At 37.2% G+C, this 21,955-nt stretch overlaps 1 protein-coding gene and 1 pseudogene across 1 annotated transcript; one reads left to right on the top strand and one right to left on the bottom strand.

The window, feature by feature from the left end:
- Positions 1-348: 348 nt before the first annotated feature.
- PPP2CA (protein phosphatase 2 catalytic subunit alpha) lies at positions 349-21,598 on the bottom strand. Its single transcript, XM_016137657.2, has 7 exons — positions 21,242-21,598; positions 8,032-8,241; positions 5,079-5,252; positions 4,434-4,523; positions 3,754-3,915; positions 2,421-2,539; positions 349-1,929 (listed from the first exon to the last, which is right to left on the bottom strand). The coding sequence occupies exons 1-7, from the start codon at positions 21,341-21,343 to the stop codon at positions 1,857-1,859; spliced, it is 930 nt and encodes a 309-aa protein (XP_015993143.1). The 5' UTR covers positions 21,344-21,598; the 3' UTR covers positions 349-1,856.
- Positions 9,333-13,807, top strand: LOC107506788 (annotated as a pseudogene).
- Positions 21,599-21,955: the final 357 nt, after the last annotated feature.

Genomic DNA, 21,955 nt, shown 5'->3' with positions numbered 1-21,955 from the left:
GAACAGCTGCTTAATATCTGGATCACTTGTACACTGAATTACAACTATAGTACATTGATAAACTAACTACTTGTTTAGTCAGAGAGAAAGGGCATAAAGGGACAAAGCAAAAAAGAGAGCAGAGAGATATATTTCTTGTGAAAGCATAAAACAATAAAGTGAAATGGACACACGTAGAAAAACTAAGGACTTTCTGCTTTGGACAATCAACACCACGAGGCATTAAAAATACTGTTGATCAGAGAAGAGATAAAAAGAAAGTGGACCATTTAAAAAATATACAGTGTGTATGTGCATATTTTCCAAAAGCAACTTAGAAAAATGAAAAACTTCCTTGTTAGTTCCAAATTCAACAAAGTACAAAGCAAACTTTTATTACTACACTCATACAAGAATTAAGTGTCCTGAAGTCTACCCAGATAGCTTAAAATGATCAAATATTAGCTTCCACAGAACCATTTTAACTTCTGAATCCTAGTCAAAGAATAAAAGGGGGGGAAACTTCATCAAGTGCTTAGCACTGCCTTTCATTTCAAATGCCATTTTTGTCCCAAGGTGAATGTACATTAACACTAAACCATGATCCAGTGATAGTTTTCTATTTGGTTTAACTAGTATCACTTAAAGAGCTTAATACAGGATAATGCTTTAACATCTTTCTTATCTGAGACAAATTTAAGTCTAGATCACATGACAATTAATGTACATATATGTTAAGAACTTACCAATCTGTCAATCATTTGAGTCCATATAGCATACATAACAATATTTATAACCAGAAACTGCACTGACAAGTAGACACATTAGTTTCTTAAGCTCTACCTGAAAACATGCTGTTTTATTAAAACCTGAAAGACTTAAATTTCAAGTTATATGCTTTTACAGTCAGGTCTCATTGAAGCAGCATACAGATTTCCTTTCTTGCAGACAATATGAAGGAAGAGCACACTGGCAATATGACAAAGTGTACTACCTAGACTACAAATGAGTCATGAAATTTATCTGAAGAATGCCAAGGAATTACCAAAGAAATTATGCAGTGGCCTTGATTTTTATTTTTCTTTACCTAGATTTCTACAAATTCTAATATTTATCAATTGATGTATCTTTTAAATAAACAGCACCAGTCTTACCCATTGATACAATTAAAATTTGACTTTCTCAGTTCTTAGTTCACAAGTTTATTATGAAAAACACTGCAGTGCTCTTGTGCAGTAACATCATCTTACAGGAGGGGGCAAAAAAAAAAAAAAAAAGTTCTGTTCAAAACAACTCACCAGGTTCTGACAATAACAAAGACCAACATGAGGTTGAGATTTGAGAAGGGAAATAAAACTGAGTGCAGACAAATCATACAATTAAATTAAACGGTATCCCTGAAAATAAACAGAACGATTTCAAAACTCACAAGTAGAGGGGGAGGCCTTGGTACTTATTTTTAAAAATGTTCATTAAGCTCCAATGATTGTTTGCTGCTATCCTTATCTACAGTCATGCTGAGTAAAGCTATAGCTAAATGGAAGTTAAATTGTATTCACGAGGTGTTAATGTTTACATCTTATTATCTGCAGTCTCTCAGAGAAAGCAAAAGTAACTATAAATAGCGCTATGCCAGAAACTGGTTTCTTGACCAACAATGTCGCTTCAGCATGCAATGAACTGGTTCATTCTAAAGTGGTCACGGCTGTTGATGACAAGAGGCTTTGTATTTTTATATGGCACATCTTTTGGTCCGTGTGAAAACAAGTTTTTTAAATGTTAACTATTCTCTGACACTTTGGAGTTACTGTTGCTCTTCCCATTTCCATTAGGTCAATATATGGTTCATGGCAATACTGTACAAGTTTAAAATTTCATTACAGGAAGTAGTCTGGGGTACGACGAGTAACATGTGGCTCGCCTCTACGAGGTGCTGGGTCAAACTGCAAGCTGAAAAACAAGACATATATGTTATTTATACTCAAAGACACCAATGTACTGACAATCAAAATCAAGAACATTAGTCTTTCAGACTTTACACGTTTTTCCTAATTTATGCTCATTTCAATATTACCTAAATTCTAATTGTAGCCTAATCACCCATTCATTTAATGATGAGTCATCTAGCTGCACACCTCCTCAAAGAGCCAAGGCAACTTTAGCCAGAGAGGATATACTTTTACATACTGGGTTGTTGCCTTCTAAGAGAATCTAGAAGATAGGCTCCACTAAATAAATAAAACATGGGTTTAAAAGTTAAAGAATTCATATTAAAGTTTATATATGACAAGTTTCTATTGATGTTATTTCAAAAATACCACAGATCTGTTTCAAAGGAAATTTAAAAATTAAGCTGGAATGGATTTAGCATGAGCTCCTTAACTCCACTGAAACTATACATTCAAGTAATGGCAAACAACTACTCAAGTGTAGATACTCACAAAGAGTATTTTAGAGTATCATCAAGTTCCATGATTGCAGCTTGGTTACCACAACGATAACAATAGTTTGGAGCACTGAAAATCGTTACTACATTCCGGTCATGGCACCAGTTATATCCCTACAAGAAAAAAAATAAAACACATTTTACTCCCTTATTTAAATAACTAAACGGGACTCCACTCAAGAGAGAACGAAAGATCTTTCCCCCAATGGGCTTATAAAATATAAAATCTCTGGTTCTGCGTAATTTAATCATTTCCTGTATTCCACACAGCTTTAAAAATATACATGTATTATATTTTTTCTCAAATTACAAAACTAATTTATATAAAAATTAAAGCCCTAAAAATATAGCACAGATCACAAAAGAATAAACTGCTTAATTAAAATATGTGGCCTTCTGTAAACAGCAGTGTCTCATCAGCTTTCTTACTGCAGTTGCCCTAAACATGATCCAAGAGTGAGTATATGGCCATTCCTTGTAGAGACAGACAAATTCTCTTAGGAGAGACCACAGCCTTTTTCTCTCCTCAGTCACAAGTGAAGGTCCCCAAGTTGGTCACTGCCCAGGTACAAAGGATTTCCAGCCTCATCCCCTCAAAGTCTATTTGAATTGCATGAGTTACTTCTTAAGTATTGTTCACAAATTTCTTTCCCTATCTTTAGCAAAGTTAGACTTTATTGATAATAACCACAGAATTCTATTAGTATTCATCTAAACAGGACCCTAATTTTAGAAGCATGCTAATTAAATCAATGCTCTATGTAAGAATTAAGCCATTTCCCCTTTAAGTTTCTTCTTTCAAATTACCTATAATGCTACTACCCAAAGGCCACTTAGAATATTTTGGTTTATTTCGTCCCAATCTCTCTTCCACACACACACACACACACACACACATTAAATATATGAAATAACAAAATTGAGATAATCAACTATTAAATTCCCCCTTTTCCTGCTCCCTGAATCTTACTTTCCCACTCTTTAATCCTAAGCACTATCCAGTCAGTAAGAATCTCTGTCAAATTTATGGTGACAAAGGGAGACTAGACTTTGGGTGGTGAGCACACAATACAATATACAGATAATGTACTATAGAATCATACACTTGAATCTTATCTATCAGTAACCAGTGTTACCCCAATAAACTTAATTTTTAAAAAATCTGACTACATGTTTACTATGAATTTCACTGTGATCAAAAGATTGAGATTTTAATTCTAATGTGCACCTATGAAAAGGCTCAGGCTATAACGGCAAACATTGGAAGGAATACATGGAATGTACTAATACCATTAATTTAAAACTCCTAATCAAAGAACAGAACGTACCTCCATCACCAGCTGGTGAGCTCTAGACACCAGTGTGAGGCCATTGGCATGATTAAATGTCTCAGAAATATCTTGTCCAAAGGTGTAACCAGCTCCTCGAGGAGATATACCCCAACCACCACGGTCATCTGGATCTGACCACAGCAAGTCACACATTGGACCCTAAAAAAGCAAGTTAAGTTTTAAACTGCCTCTTGCAAAGATAGTTAATACATGACTTGAGTAATTCATCAGAAGTAGCATCCTACTGTCAAAATTTTTTAGTGGTGCTTGCTGAAAACAGCAAAAGGTTTTGTAGTTAAAGTCAAATATCTGTGTAAAATAAATAAGGAAGTATTTCTAGATGTCTTTAAGAGCAACAGCCTACAACGATTAGTCCCAATAGCAATGAGCCATAACTAATAGGCCTACATATGCAAGTGTCACTGTTAGGCAGCATAGTCTAATAATTAAGACAGAGGCTCTGAAATCATCATCCTATGTCCTAAGCCCAGCATCTTGGCACATTCCTTAATGCTATTTTTTTTTTCTAAAGAATAGGGTCAATGAGAGTGCTCATACTACATAGGGTCCTTTTTCAGAATTAAATGAGAATACATATAATGAATTAAATTAGAGTTATTGATTTCTCCTCTAAAAAGTTTTCTGAAAATATTTTATTACTAAATAAAAGTCAATACCTCATGGGGAACTTCTTGTAGGCGATCAAGCGCTCTGATGTGATCCAGTGTATCTATGGATGGTGAGAGGCCACCGTGTAGACAGAAGATCTGAAAAGAGTGGTTTATAATGTTAACCTCGCCTAAAAGAAACTTCTAATATTCTGGACTAAGCTGCAGGCAGCAACCCATTTTACTCAGCCCCACTGGTATTTGTTTTCTCCTATAAACCAGGCTTGTTTCTGCAGGGTCTATCTTTTCTTCTAGCCCACTCCACTCTATACTACTAAATATACTCCTTTTCTTCCTGATAAACTACTGCTAGTACAGACTCCACTTCAATCAGCTCCTCCAAGACAATGTTTCTCTGACCTCACCCTTACTATAGACTATTATCTTCCTTCTCAGAGACTTTTCTTGCAATTTCTTTGCATACTCCTCTACCTGGACCTTAATTACATCTCCCAGATGTGTCCAGAAACAGTCTGGATGGGCTACATCTTCCATCCCTGTTGTTCCAACAGAGTTCAGGGCCTGATACAAACACACTTCAAAAAGGCCCAAAAGGGATGTGAATGTGGAAAAATTAGTTACTGGCACTTAAGTGTTAACAAAGCAGCAAAATGAAAATAATCAGCAATGTAGGTTTTAAGAGGACCTACATACCTGACCGTCCACCAAAGCAGTGAGAGGAAGATAATCAAAAAGATCTGTAAAATATTTCCAAACATTTGCATTTCCATATTTCCTTAAGCACTCATCATAGAAACCATATACTTGTGTAATCTGTCTGCTCTCATGATTTCCTCGGAGAATGGTGATACGTTCACGGTAACGAACCTAAAACAGCAAAATGGAAAACATGAAATGCTGGCTCCATCAAAAACCAAATTACAATTCAGCAAGCTTTCTACAGGGAAATCCAGAGTGCCAATTTTGTTGAAAACACATCCCATGCCCCGCATCACAGCAAACCTAAACTACCTATCTACAGACATTTGTCCATGGGGTATGTCAACCTCATCTCAACCGAAACTCCCACTTATCACCAACTTTACAAGCATAATTATCAGCCATAAAACTCCATTCATGATTTTCAGTAACTTTTAATAAATTTAGTTATGCAACAACCATCACAATAGTTTTTGAACCTTTCCATTACCTCCAAAAGATCCCTCATGCCTCTTTGCAGTCACTACTGACTCCTACTCCCAGCAACCACTGATTTATTATTGAGATTTGCTTTTCCTAGAAACTTCATATAACTGGAATCATACATCATATAGTCTCTTGTGTCTGGCTGCTTCTAATTCGCAGAGTATTGTTGAGGCTCATCTGTATATGGATCAGTGGTGTGTTCCTTTTTACTGCTTCACAGTATGCCACGTTTTATTTACTAGTAGGATGAAGATCTGAATCGTTTGCAGTTGGGGGCTATTATAAGTCATGTTAGCATGACCATTTATGTGGAAATTTTAATATGAACACATGCTTTCATTTCTCTTGGGTAGATTCCTAAGTTGAGTATAACTGCTGAGTCATATGTTAGGAATATGTTTAACTTTTTGAGAAACTGCCAAACTTTTTCTAAGTGGCTGGACCATTTTACATTCCCACCATCAAGGGATGAAGGTTCTAACAGCTCCACAAATTCACTGACACTTGGTATTATTATCAGTCTGATTGATGACAGCCATTCCAATGGCTGTGATTGTTATTTTAATTTGCATTTCCCTGGTGATTAATGATTTTGAGTATCTTTTTATGTGCTGATTGACCATTTATATCTCTTTTTGGGTGAAATATCCAAATATTTTGTTCATTTTAAAACTATCATCTTAAGTGTTTTAATAGATTTTTTAAATGTGTGAATACAAATATTTTTTTCTTAGTATCTTTCTTTTGAGGAACAAAAATCTTCATTTAGATGAAATTCAATTTATTAATTTTTTAATGGATTGTGCTTTTGGTATCCTATCTAAGATATCTTTGCCTAACCCAAGGTTACAAAGATTTTTTCCTACTTCATTCTAGAAGTTTCACAGCTTTAAATCTCATATTTATGTCTATGATTTAATCCATATGCATGCTATAAAGTTCATTTTTTGCTAAATGGATATCCAACTGTTTTCAGCACTATTTGCCGAAGTTCCCCCCAACCCCCAACCAGGGCTGCCACAACAAAGTACCACACCGATTGGGTGGCTTAAATAGCAGAAATTTATCTCCTCACAGATTTAGAGGCTAGAAGTCCAAGATCAAGATGTAAGCAGGGTTGCTTTCTTCTGAAGCTTCTCTCTTTGGCTAGTAAATGTCCATCTCCACAAATCTTCTATCATCTTCCTTCTGTATCTGTGCCCTAATCCCCAGCCATATTGAATTAAGGCTCCCCTATAAGACCTCATTTTATCTTTAATTACCTCTTTAAAGGCCTTATCTCCAAATACACTCACATTCTGAGATACTGGGAGTTAGAACTTCAACATATAAAATTTGGGTGCGTGCGTGTGGCACAATTCAGCCCATAACACCTTCAAACATGAATTCTTATAGGTAACATAATCGTTCTTCCTCTGAGCAGTGGGATTCAAGTACCTGGGCTTTAAGTACAGGTTAGCTTGCAAAGATGCCTTCATAACATCTAAAATCACTGCAGAAACTTTCCATCATTTAATCTAACTCCTTCACTTTATAGATGCAGAACACAGTGATCTCCAAAATGTTTTACATTTTATATGGTTCAGATAGCTTCGTGAACACATACATTTTATTAATTGCCTAAAATCCAGCTTTTGCCAAAAACCACATCTCACTGCTTCTCTAATATTAGAAGTCTCTGGCAGCCATTTTATCATTCTGCATACTAAAAAAAATCTTCTCCCCAAAAGGTAAAGTCAAAATTTACAAGAAAGGCAGAAGGCTCCTTTCCATTTCGTGTTTAACCTTCAGATCTTTGTACGTTTCTCAAAAGTGTAACTAATGTAAAGCAACACGCTTTAATTATCTTTGCTATTGTTTTAGATCTTCATGTCATGTTAACGGCTACAAACTAGTCTACTGAGATCAATCATAAATTAGAAATTCACTTACTGTTGAATACGTAGGTCAATTCTTTTTCTGACATTAAAAATAATGCTGCAATTTATGTTTTCATATAAATAAAGCTTGTTTGCTCTTGTATTTAATTTTTTAAATTATAGGACTGCTGTGTCAAAGACAAACATTTTTGACATCTGATGTTTTGTTCTCTTAAAATACTTCAAAAGTATCTAGAAAAATAAATATATTACTTCTCCATACCCCAACTTATTGAACTAAAATTTCTATTTGACAAGTTCTTTACATTTTTTCAAATAATCTGACTTAAGGTATTCTCTTTCTGACAGAATAACTTTTGTTCTTGTTCTGTGTTATCTCCTTACTCAGAATGAAGACAGACCCTATGACTTACTTATAAATCCCAAACCTTAACACTTGCATCCCTAAATGTGGAGTTTTATTTCTAAAGCCTAACATTCAGATGGAGAAAATCACAAATCATTGGGGGGGGGGGGGCGCGGCGGTTACAAGAGGACTGTTTTGACCAGTATAAAATGCCCAAGCAACTAGTTGAAATTACCTTAAGGGCTACAAGCAGAGTAACTGTTTCAACGGAATAATATCCTCTGTCAACATAATCTCCCATAAACAAGTAATTTGTATCTGGTGATTTGCCACCAATTCTAAACAGTTCCATGAGATCATGAAATTGCCCATGCACATCTCCACAGACAGTGACTGGACATCGAACCTCTTGCACGTTGGATTCTTTTGTCAGGATTTCTTTAGCCTACAGATGGAGAAAAAAATAAATCAATACATTAGGCATTAAACAACATTAACAAAGATATGTTTATTTACACTTAATGTACTTGCAGGGCAGGCTCAGTATAAGATAAAATTACCAGCAATTATGCTCATTAAAATAAGAGGACAAGATATGGATGGAATTCTATTCCACTGTCTATGACTCCCAATACCCAGAAAATAAAAAAATAAAAATAAAAAAATAAAAGTTAAGAGATGCATAGCCCCATTACTCTCCTAAGTACTAGGAGTTTGTAGGCCTATTGGTAGCCATCTAAGCAAGTACTAAAGAGATTATTATCAGCAGTCATATAAAATAATGAAATGGAGCAAGACATTCAGGTTCCTAGCTTCTTAGCTTTAGACTTCTAACTATAATGCTGGCGCTCCACAATTTCGGGCTATGAGGAGAGGTTTCTTAGTCCTGCTTGATTTTAATTTTTGGAATACATTAAAATCTTATCTGTATCTTAATATATTTTTTACACTTTATACCGAAATATAAACTTCTTGTTTTACAATTGTTGACTATTAGGTGATCCCCACTGTGAGGTGGGGAGAGGGGAAGGCTCACAAACAAGTAACCAAGTAACAAAGTACAGACTATTAAATGCCATAAAGGGAGAGAGTAACTGGTGGAGGTCACTTTAAATGAGTTATCACAACAAACAAGAGTCCATAAGAGCACACAGTACAGCAGGAGAGCCAGACAATAAAAAACAATCATTATAAAAGACAGGGCCAAGTGCTGATACATGCTAGAGTTAAGTAGCAGTATTCCAGGATCACAATCCCTGGGACAACTAGGAAAACTGCCTGAGGTACAAAGAATGGGATGAGTTAAGTTACAGGAAAAGGATGGAAGTATGAAATAGGACAAGGTCCAATAAAGGCAGATGCAATTATATATATAAAGGCCCAATAGTTAAAAGAGGAAAAGGTTAGCGTGGCTCAAGCAAAACATGAAAGAGTAAAGAGGGTGGACTGGGGTAGGGGTAGGATGACTGACTACCCTGGTTTTAGCACTCAAAGTCCCGCATCCCAAGAAATGCCTTAGGTGAGCCCCGGCAAATTATGACAGCTGGTCATCCCAGGTAAGAAATGTAGGGAGAGAATGGAACATGAATATAGAATAAAGAAGTCTAACCAAAGTGGTATTAGAAGAAAGATCCACTGGCAAAAAATTTAATGAGTGAATTTAGAATTTTGGAGGTAGAGCTATGGATGTGGAGATCTAAGATGGATTAGAAATTAAAGGCTGCTAATATTCAGGGGCCAATCCACAGATGTCTTGCCAAGTCCCTTTTCAAAATGTATCTCAAATCCCTCTGCTTCCATCTTTTTTGCCTCTACCCTGTTCCAAGCCACCATCATCTCTGACCTGGGTTACTCCTTACTGAACTCTCTGTTCCATTTTCCTCCTTCCAATCTATTTTCCATGCAACAAACAGTTTAAAAAATGTTCACCAGATTCATTTTATTGACAAGTGCGTACACAGCACCTTGCTAGAACAATGCCTGTGATGTAGAAGACACTTAATATGTAAATAGGTAAAAGCAGTCAGAAAAGATGCCCAGGTATTTAGGTAGAGGACAGAAGCCTGAAAAACAAAGGGAATTTTATCCTTGCACAGAGGGAGACAGCTTCGACCCATCAGGGAGGGATATTAGAGCAGCTACATGACTTCCTCAGGGAGAGCCTGATTTCAGTTGTAAGCCAGTCAGGTAAAAGAAATTTGTTCTGTGAATGGGTTAAAGGTGTTTTCTTCATATAGTCAACCAATATTTATCGAGTATCCCTTCTGTGTGCAACCAGTATTATGAAATGGTGTTCCAAAATGTACAGTGGGAGGCTAAGGGAAGACAAAACGTTGCAACACAGGGGTGAAATTATCAGAGAACTGTTGCTAATGAGCCTTTGCGCATTACATTTTTCAGTGACAACCAAGTTATGACAAAGACTGGTTTTAAGGCAGTGGTTGCCACACATTAAAAATCACTTGGGAAGCTCTTTTAGAAAATACAGAAGCCCAAGCTACTTTTCTCCCAATTAAGAATCTCCAGGGGTGGAATCCAAGCATCAGTAATTTTTTAAAGTATCCCCTCCCCACCCCACATTGGTGCTTTCGGGTGCAGCCAATTGAAGAACCACTCTTATCAAGTTTCCAAACATTGTGGGGAGCCTATTTCAGTACACTCATCAATCACTGATATCCAAAATTAATTATTTAACATTCTAAAATGTAGGGAAAAAAAAGATATTTCTTAAGAAATACATATACCCATGTGTCTAATGTAATTCAAACCTCCCCTGATTATTACTAAAAAGCAGAAGTTTACTAGGCATATTCTATTACTAACTCTGTTTGGCATTAATACCATGGCTAGTGCTTTTAGCATCTAGTGCATACTAATGACAATAGCTGTGAATGAAATGGTAGGTCCAACTCCAAAAAATATTGTTAAGTTATTCAAAAGTTTTAAAAGGACAATGACATAAGAAAACAGATGGTCACATACCATGTAAATCTTGCCACAATGCTGTCACATTTAATTCTAACAGAAGTTAAAATTTCAAAATACACCCACAAACACCTATCACTAGGCTCTATATGAATGATGAAAAGCTGATATTCATGACTGCTTTAAGTTTCTTATTACAATCTACTCAAAATTTCTATTCAAATTATGAAAGGAAAATTAAGTTTAAATGCTACCTGTCCCTTTTATTTCAATTTGGACAAATCACAATGATAAACATTGTATCTATAACATATGCAGGCACGCTTCCTAAAAGAAGACACTATGAAGTGAACCTATTAGTACATCTAGTTTGGATTTTAGGTTGACACTACCAAACTGTCCACCAAAGGGAAAGGACGATATGAACATTTTAAACTTCTAACCTGGGAAAGCCAAAGCTTGCTTTCCTTCCTACCAAATTTCAGACCAGGATATTTATAATTAAATCCTGGAGAAAACAGTAGTATGTATCAGTTGCAATGACGTATATTTTAACAACAAAGATTCAAGTTTACAAAGATCAATTTTAAGTATACTTTTTGGTAGGTTTTTTTTTTTTTTGGGGGGGGGGGTCTCAACTATACCAAAATATACTATTACAGAACACCAGAACAATAAAAGCTGCAGATGTCCTTGCTAAAAATTTTACAATCAGGAAAACTAATCATAGAAAAAGGGAGGTGAGAATCTGTGTTATCATAAAAAGTCAAGGCATTTTAAGTCTCAGAAGCACCCAAAAGAACCCTGAAATGAGTCACCTAATAGGACATCTAATGAGTCACCTTTAGACCCTGCAGGCCTTCATCAACTTATCTGTTTCAAAGGTAGCAATACAACCTCAACTTTCTAGTTTAACACTCAAAGCAAATGGCAGAACCAGACTTTCAAGGTAACTTAATTAAGATTAGAGATTTTTTTTTTTTTTAAATAACGACCTTTTCACTCTGGTATTGTTATAATTTAAAACCTCACGTCACCTGAATTATGCACAGAAGCAAAAGCGAAACACACACATACCAATTTTTCTTGTTTCCCCTAAAACATTTTCCGGACCTTCAAATGTCTCAGCTAACAAATAATTAATTTTGGGGGGGGGGGAATTAAGATCAAGTTTTTAAAAAGTGTGTAATCACCATATTGACTTTTTATTTACTGGCACACTACTGAAATTCAGTCGAATGGTAAAGAAGGAAATAATTACATTCAAGGGAAAAAATTCATATAAAACTTCCTAAAACAAGGTTAAAACACAAGCAGGCTATTCCAGTAATAAGAGCTAATCACAAGTAACCACAGGAAGTTAAAATTTTATACCATCCTAAAATCCAAACAGTTTGGAGTCACTTTAAGGAAATCAACCTTTTAGGGACATTAGTTTATATTCAACATCCTCTCGGCATTCTGAGTTCAGATTCAGAAATCTCACAACTTTATTTTTCAACCTACTATAAAGCCATCAGGTATAAGGTAAATGACCTATATAGATTTGTCTGACATTCTTAGATACAAACCAACCCTAACCACGATAATATGAAATTACAAACAAAGCAGACTTAAATTAGACCTCACATATCATCCAAGCCTAGATTTTTTCATGGAAGAAAAAAACAAACCAACAATAGATTCACCAAACACAAAAATTTCATTTCCTTAAGGGTTCACAACAGCGATACCATTTCTATTTAACCTATATCGTAGAAAAAGACATGCAATACACTTATGCATTTTCATTAAATCAAGAAAACTTTTAAAAAGACAAAATGATTACAACTACGGAAAAATTATTTATATAAAGACTGAAAAACATTAAAATGTTTATGGCTATGTCTTTATCCTACCACATCAACAGAAAGTACTCTCATATATTCCAGTTTTTACCTCTACAGAGACCTTGTTTCATTTTGTGTCCTAACATTTCATATTTTCTAATGCAATCTCCTATAGCATTATAATGATCATCTTAATATGCCGTATAATCTCCTCCTGAACAGATCTATGTATGTATTATTTATTGTTCATTTAAATTATTTCCTTTCAGAAAATTTTCACTTGTGGGATTACAGAACAAAATAGTTTGAACATTCTTTAGTTTCACACGTACCATAAAACTACACTACGCTTTTAAAGTTAGTGGTGGAATGTGGAAGAACTACTGCCTCCGAAGCAGTAAACCAGCACGTTTACTTGCTTTGTCCTTAGTTCCACCACTCCAAACCCACCTGCCAAGGACCCTGAACATGAGACAAAGCAAGATCTTCCAGCTAGGTCCCACCCCTCTCCTGCCTCAATTTCGGCTGACTTGGCACCTCCTAACAACCTGAACATGACGTCTTATCTTAAGCAACTGCCTTATGCAGTCAGTGGCTGCCTGTCTGACCACTTCTGCAATGAACGTGCTGCACCCATTGGTGGACTACCTGGGTAAGGTTTAAGAATTGAAGAGCTAACTGCCACCAACAGTAACAGCAACAGAATGGAGGTCAAAACAAAGTGAGACCTGCCAAAAAGAAGACATCTCCAGCTTGGGGAGTGAGTTCAGAGAGTGGAACAAGTAGCCAATTCACTGCCTCCACTAGCACCTTAGTCCCAGCCATTTCCAGCAGCAGTGCTCCTTTGTCTTTCTGGAGCCCAACTTCCGTCTCCCACTGTCATTCCTTGTCCACCTCCTCTTCCTGCATGCAGAGATCCTATCCCATTATCTATACTCAGGATTCATGTCAGGGATATGCTGGCTTAACTTCCTACTTTAGGAACATGGATTGTGGATCTTATCTGATCCCTATGCATCACCAGCTTCCTGGACCAGAGGCCACACTCAGCCCCAAGGGTACCAATGAGGTCACAAGCCAGCTCAATCAGTCCCCAGCTTCTCTTTCCATCCAGGGATATTGAGCTTCAACCTTGGGTTTTAACTCAACCAATGATTGAATTATAAGAACCAAACTGCCTCCAGGAAGCTTAACTTCAATGCTGACTTCTTGGACCATAAAGATTAGACATTCTCATGGAAATTCTAGGTTTTGTGAAGACCTGTAGAACCTCTTTTTGTGGGTGATTTAAAAACATACTGAACTAAAACATTCCAGTTTTAGCCAGGCATTGGTTAAAAGAGTTAGATGGGATGATGCTCAGACTCATCTTCTGATCAATGTTCTGGAAGGCAGGGAAGGGAAAGTGAAGATCCTTAGAGGGGCCCACCAACCAGTAACTGGAAATGGACAAATCGGCCTACTGATCCTGTTATAGTTTTAGACCATTGGTTTTCCTGGTTCGCAAAGTGATCAAAAGCGTTCTAGTCCTGTGCAAGCCAAACACCAACAAAAATAAACAAAACTAAATTGTGAGGGAAAGGAAGGAACGATATAGCCTTCATAAGCAGACGTGTTCCAATGTTTTAGCCAATCCTTGATTGAATCTTAGGAATGGACAGTGTCTCAAGCTCACTCGTGTTTCATGACCAACTGTTAGCTAGCATTGAACAACTTTTCAGGGCTGAGTGAATTGTGCAACTGTCTTATATGCACTACTTTATTTAAAAAAATCATGTCTATAAGGAGTCAATATGTAGTTTAAGACACAATCAGCGCTAGATTGTGCTAGACTTCAAAACTATGACCTCCTGTTATTGTACATAACCCTGAACTCCACCTCTGCAGGGGTGCTTCTGTGATTAAACAAGCTATAATTATAAGGAAAATTCAAAAAAGATTACCTTTGGCTGCAGGCAAACTGCACTGAAACTTTTACAACAAAAATGTCTCTGGACAAGGAGAGTGACAGAAGAGAAATAAAAGGACACTAATTCATCTGTAATTAATGCTCGTAAGCCTAGCAATAAAGAAATATTGGTTAAGCCCTCTGACCCTGATGAATTTATAAGCTGAAATAGTTGTTTATGCTTGCAGATGTTAACTGGAAAAGTTATGTATGCATAAATCTTTTTCTTTCTGGATTTGGCAGATATGTATAATCATATTAAAATGGTTCTAACATACACACAAAAACTGGATTATGACCAATTTGTTATGCAACAATAAGTGCAAGAATGTACTTATTTCTCAGCTATTTCAGATACAAAATGTTATCTCCCGATTTAAGTGGCACTTTTCATTTCTGAGTTCAAACTTTATTCCATGTTTATTTACTACCAGTTCTTTCTGCTCTTGTACAAATTGTCCACACATGTTCTTTGAGTATTCAGAGAGTTGGATAATGTTCTTATGTATTTTTCTATTAAAAACCTGATGATTATTAAATCTAATGTTCACTGGAACTCTAGTTGAAATAAATTCAACATTTCATACTCTAATCATAGTTAAGTACATCTTCTACCAATACAGCATAGCCATAAAGACATAAGCTGAGAAAAATGCAATTTCTGAATTTTACTTTTCAGTTTAAACAGAACAAAATAATTAAATTTGAAAGCAGGAACACATTTTTTCAATATCCTAAGAACTGTGTTTTGCTTAATACTGCTTTTAGAAAAACGTAGGTTTCTTTGATTTTCATAACTGTGCAAAAAAAATTAAGGTCCATGATAAATTAGAGTATATGGTTAGATTTTTATGTTGGTGTGATACATAAAGTAGGACATATTACTAGCCCTGGAAGCAAATGAATCTTGAGTTAATTATCTTTAATTATCAAACCTTTCTTCATATTACTTGTCTTTCATTAATTATACTTAACAGATGCCTCTAATATTTTTAGGAAATAATTTAGTCTTCTTTGTTAAAATCAAATAATCATCTTCGCTTTGATCAAAATGATCATTTTCCAAAAAGTCATATGCCTCCTAAGACTGGCCTTGATCTTTACTAATCAGCCTACACATGTGCATGACTTACACATTCTCAAACATGCCTGCACACGGGGAAAAAGTTAATCTACTAAACTGAGAAATGTTGCTACATATACAGTTGCTTAAAAATTCTCACAACAATCATCATGAACTAGATTTAACCATTCTTGATATGTTTCCTCCCTCATCTGTAAAAGGTGAGTTGGCCTATAAAGTCTTTAAAGTTCCTTCCAACACTAAAATTGTACTCCATCCTAAAGTACTCAAGTCTTTTTATAAAAAGTCAGAGCTACCCCAAAAAATAGGTGATGGGCATCTCTGTTAGTTTACAGACAATGGGGACAGAGAAATAAAATGCACTTGATTACCACTAGAACAAATGTTCTAAAACTTTTATCTAGAGTTTACAAATTCAACTTTCTGACTAATCTGAAACCATATGAAAGCAAAAAAAGCTAACGAATCCCTATGTTATTTAGACAAGCTAAATACTGAAAACTAATAATGCATATAATGAGGGCTTAATAAATTCTGGTTCAATTTCAAAAGCAAATAAATGTATGGTGGCACATAGCTAATAGCATCAATGACACTTTATAACCTTTGTCAACTACACTTTGCATATGACTTTAGTTAGATAAACAAACTGTTTCCCAGGGCACTCCAGAACAAAGGTTTTCAACCTTCTTTCAGGCCCCTCAACAACAGAAGGGTGAAAATTCCAATCTACAGTAGTAACTAAATGACTAAGGCAGAAGTGGTGACAGGGAGTGCCATAGTGACTAGCCAACTGGTCATTTAGATACATACAGTTTAGATACATACATCTGTCAGTGCCTTGTTCATCCATTCCAAACCAATACATAAGTAGGCAATAGTAACTTTGTATTGTGAAGAAATTAAACAGTTAACCCCAGATTGAAACTTTACAGTTCTTTCAGACCCCAGCCATTTATTGACAGCCAGACTTCTTTATTTCAGCCTCTTCTACTACTTCTGCTCCAGAAGCTGAAAGAAAAGCTATTTAAAACAATGAAAAAACAAATCTGTCCCCTTCCTAGTTCTAGTGCAATTCAAATCTCACTCTCACAGACCAGTACAGGTTGAGAATTTTTTAAAACAAGGATGGTAATGGGAAATGAAGAAAGAAAAAAAAGTGGAAATGAGAGGAACAGATCAAAGTAGAAAGAGTAAAAAAGGAGTGGCTGGGATAGGGGTGGAGTTCCTGCCACACACGACTTTTCCTTTCTGTTCTCAGCACCCTCAAAAAAGACCTGTGCCTATCATTACTTCAACCCCAAACCCAACATCTCCTAGTTTTCCTAGCCTATCTCCTCTAAACTAAATAAAGACTAATACTCCACAGTTAACTGACAAACACAGCTTACAATAAGAAAGGGAAATATTTGCTGTCATAAAAAGGGGAAACATCAGACTGGTGATGCAAATGTTATCTCATACATTACTGCAGTCCCCACCATTCCTTTTACAGTATGAGTTCCACCTTAGCCCTACTACCAATATTTGCAGATACAACTCTTGACTCTGAGAAAACAAGGGAGAGTTTTTGATTGTGTCTAGTGTATCTGAATAGGACTGTTTGCCTTTTCAGTGTTTCCTCATTAAGTCAACTCAAAACTCACTGTATTATTGCTTCATGCCTGGGAAATCATGGAACACAGGCACAACCAGCCTTGACTGTAGAAGCTATGAGGATAAAAAGGCATTTTCTGTAATAAACAATATTAATGTCAGTTATGCTTTATTGGAATATTTTGAATGTAGTCTGTGGATCACAATTTATGTTGAGAAGACACAGAAAATAAACTGGAGGTTTCATCTCATTAACCTCATTTGAGGGGTAAATGTAGTTAGTCACATCCAAAAGTGAATAATAATTATTGTTTCCTCCTCCAAGACAAAGTCAAAGGACAGTATGGGGCAGGAATAAGGAGCTTTCCAGCGATCAAAATAAAAGTTAATTTAAGAGCTGTTGACTCTATAATTCGTTTTGGCCCCAATTCACCTGCATCTTTCATTATTGACACTATCTCATAAAGGAGAGGGAGGGCTGTGAAGCATGACTAGAACGTAAGTCTTTGTAGAATCCTTAAGCCTAAGCAATCTCAATTTAGCCACTGCAGTCAATAACTTTACCTTTCTGAGCCTCTGGTTTCTATCTGTAATTGAGGACAATAATTGTCTCATAAACTTAAGAGACTGTGCATGTGAAAGTATTGATGAAAACAATATTCTACCCCATGCTTCCATGCCAACTGTTTTTCTCAATATTCAAATTACTTTTATGGAAATGAACCAAACAACTTTTTTAATTTAAACACAGACATACAAAAATATAGTATCCACTTCATAAAGGAATTTATCCTTGTTCAAATATTTTGCAGCTCATTCAATTAGAAAGGGTTTGCTTTTTTCACTCATGTAATAAATGTTAAAACTAACTGAAGACTTGAATGACTGCATTTTATTTATAGTGCTTGTAGAGCAATGGAAAATAGCATACCTAGTTAAAGAACTCCTTTGGGGGGGGGGGGGGACCTGGCTATCAAACGACATTCTCCACAAGTTTGGTAAGACCTGAAAGCACAAAGCCAAAAATCATATCTAAATTAAACCTCTGCTAAAGTCACATAATAAAAGATTGTTTACTCCAGTTAATTGGAAGGCAAGTTGTCAATCTGTAGATGGAAACATACTAGTCCAGTCACACAGCTGTAGTAATGTTACTGACTATAGAAGTGTGCTTAGACAAAACTGCATTCACTTGCCACTAATTTTTAAACAATCAACAAATTATGATCCCCAAAATGACAAGGTACACTAGACACAATCAAAAACTTTGGCTTTGATATAAACTTTAATCACATTTTGTGGGGGGGGGGGGAGCTTGACTAGTTAACAACAACAAAAACATGGTCACCCTTGTCTATAAATACACATTTGGATTTTCTGCATTTTGAACATCTACCACTATTAATCGTTGATAAGACACCATACCAATGGCCTCTGCCATTTTTAATCATATTAACCTCTTATGGTATACTTCCATCTTTACAACTTTAAATATTTCATTCAGATCAGGCATTTTCAGGTATATAGAAGGAAAGTGTTAAAATTATCATTCCTTTTCCTAATCAAAAGTATCAGCTATTACCGAATAGCTATTTCCAACATCTTTTCTTTAAAAAAAAAAAAAAAAAGGAAAAAACTATTGTACTAATAAAAAATTTCCCTCAAGATTTTCAAAATATGTGGCTTTCATCAGATGGTATTAGCCATACAAATATTAATACAGTAAAAAGAGAACTTTTGTTTTACTAGAAAGACCTGTAAAAAATAATTTCATGTATCCTAACTCATCCTATATACCTAAAAAACTGTCTTCAAATTAATTTAGTTTGGAAGGTTAATAATATAATGCCAAAAGTTGAAATACTCAAAATAAAGTTAAAACAGTATGAGAGCTGTGCGTCACTCCCTAAAACGATCCATTTCTTGGATACCTAACTTCGAATATTATTTCCATCATTTTGGCTCTAAGAACTAAAATCGGGACATGCTGGGATAGTAATGGAGATCTAAGCATAAACTGATTAATCTCATTATCTCTTAGTTTTATAAAGATGTGGAAAACAATGAACTTTACCAGATGCACTAAGCTTCAGCCACCCCACCTTAGCATCCAGTATTATCTTCTAAAGTCTCCAACATAAACCCCTCTACTTTCTTGGTCCATCTACTACTGATTTCCAAATAGATTCAGGCTTCCTGAAAATACATGATTATTCTGCATTGCTTTCCATTCTTCTCATAAGAGTAAGTAATCTTGCATATGCAATAGGTATTCAGTATTTAAACACAACATACTAATTCAATGGAATTGTATAATCTCAGATTAGAGCAGACCCTGGAACATGTTTTAACTCTAGTTTATAGGCAAAAAATGTCAACCAAATGAAGTGGTTGCCCCAAGATCAACTACAATTACTCTGTGGCAGAAAGAGAACTAGTGTCCAGGTCTAACTCCAAGTCCAGTGGTCTTCCAATTACATCACTACCTTTCTTCCAATATTTTCTATACAAATGACTACTTGTCTACCCAACTACTGGCTCAAACTCTTTATGTAAAGTACTAAATTCTGAAAGGTTTTAAAATCATCATAAGACCTAGAAATTAAGACTTGATGATATACATTAAACAATTTTTTTAAAGCATATTTCTAAACCTTTGAAACAAATACCATTCTCATTTGATGCAAAAGAATTGAGGGTCAAGAAGCAACAAAAGACTCAATACATTGCTACCATTAAAATGCAGTTCCAAAAGATGATGTACCTACCACTTTATCAACTAGGAGAGTTGAGTTTTGTTCAAGTTCCAGATAAATAAATCTGAATTTGATTCACTTAAACTGCAATTTACAGCATAGTTTCTGAAAAAGTCTGTTTTAGGAGCATATATACCAAACTCATGAACCTAATTTTCACATCAAATCACAAACGAGTCAGCATACTTGCTCTCTAATAACTCTTCACTAATACAAAATGTTAATGACATTCCATGATTCTGTACTAAAATGAAATGCTGCAAAGTCAATTTTGAAAAGGAAGTTAATATGGGCTACAAGATTCCACTCTCAACGAGTTGAGATAAAATATTTAAACACTAAGCACAATGTCTGGAATACAGTAGAGGCTCAATCAACAGCTATTATCTGCACTACTACTACTTAAAGCCACAAAAATACAAGCAGGTAACTTTCCGAAAAAAAGAGTCAGGATACAAAATTTGCTCCTCTTGCTGTTGTTCATTTTAAAAATGGCAAAATGCCAAGTATATTAAGTTTAGAGAAGGGTTTTACACCACCCAACTTGTCAGCATATAAATCACGGATTCAACTGACACTTGACTTTGAATCTCAAAACTCCTTATGTAGTATGACTCACCAAATTCTTCATTTTTCCCAACTATGAAAAATAAGTCATACTCCTCCCTATAACTACCACCATTACCTTCGAAGAGATTAATGATTTTTAAATCCTTAAAAAATACGCTTAAAAAAAAAAGTCTTTGAAAAAATTGCTCGGTTTCAGCACAAACCACCCAGGACAGAACTAACTAAAGCTGTGTGACCTTTGTATAGGTCCTGGGATCTGGCCTATAAGCTTGCCTTTTGGGGGATCCTCTGAACACCTTTGGAGCAAAAAATTAGTCCTGAATACGAGTAAAAAGCCTCTTGGTCACCTCAGAGTAGAGTCCTAGGCCGTATTCTCAGGCCTTAGAACCTAAGTCCTCTTTTCTTACCAGGATCTCAAAACCGTCTCCAACACTGACACACAGGGTCTCGGCTCCCACACCACCCCTCCCGATGCCAAGACCAGGAGGCTCGGAAGCCCCTGAGTTGGATGAACGGCGCCATTTTAGACGGCGGTGGCGGCGGCAACCAATCCTCGCTCGAGAGGCAGGGGGCGCCGGGTCGCCCGGGAAGCGCCGCCGGGCCGTACCGTGCCGGACGCCGGTCTGGGAGGCTCGGGGGGCCCGGGCCGGCGGCCTCCGCCATATTGCACCCTCCCCACAGCCGCCTCCTCGGCGGGCTCAGCCCGTGACGGCTCCCGCAACCGAAGTGCAGCTCACCTTCTCGCAGAGGCTCTTGACCTGGGACTCGGAGAGCTGCTTGCACTCGTTCAGCTGCTCGATCCACTGGTCTAGCTCCTTGGTGAACACCTTCTCGTCCATGATGCCACCCGCCCGAACCGGCTGCCGCTCCGCGCTACTCCCGCGCCGCCGCCCGCACACGGGCCACACACACACGCCGCCGTCGGCTGCCGGGGTACCTGTGCGGCTACTGGCGATTGCTCGGCGCTAGTGCTGGCCCGCTCGCTCTCCCCACAGTGCTCGGCCACCGGCCACTGCCCTCCTCCACTCGCCCTAGCCCCAGAGCTCGGTTCTCTGTAATGGCGGCCGCTGGCGTGGTGACGTCACACCCGGCGTCAGGAGGCGGCGGAGTGCGGAGGGGTAGAAGGGCCGCGGAACCAGCTGCGCAACTGCAGGGCCAACCCCGGTCCGCCGCCAGACCGGAGTGGGGGCGGTACCAGGGGCCAAGGCGCAAGCGCTACGTAGCCGGCTGGTAACTGTGGCACCTTCGGTTTTAGGGCGTGGTCCTCCAGAAGGGAGGGGTCCAGGGGAAAGGGAAGACCGAGCCCCGGAACGCGCGGCGCTCGCAACTGGGAACTGAGCTGATCGCCGAGCCCTATCCTACGCGGCACGGGAGCGGATCTGGCGCAGGCGCAGTCTTGACGGGAGGGGGCTTCCTAGCTGCCAGAGACCTTTTCCGAAAGGTGCTACGCG

Source organism: Rousettus aegyptiacus, unplaced genomic scaffold, assembly GCF_014176215.1.
Source record: "Rousettus aegyptiacus isolate mRouAeg1 unplaced genomic scaffold, mRouAeg1.p scaffold_m13_p_7, whole genome shotgun sequence".
NCBI lineage: Eukaryota > Metazoa > Chordata > Mammalia > Chiroptera > Pteropodidae > Rousettus > Rousettus aegyptiacus.
The sequence above is the reverse complement of the archived record's forward strand: the minus strand, read 5'-3'. Positions and strand labels throughout refer to the sequence as shown.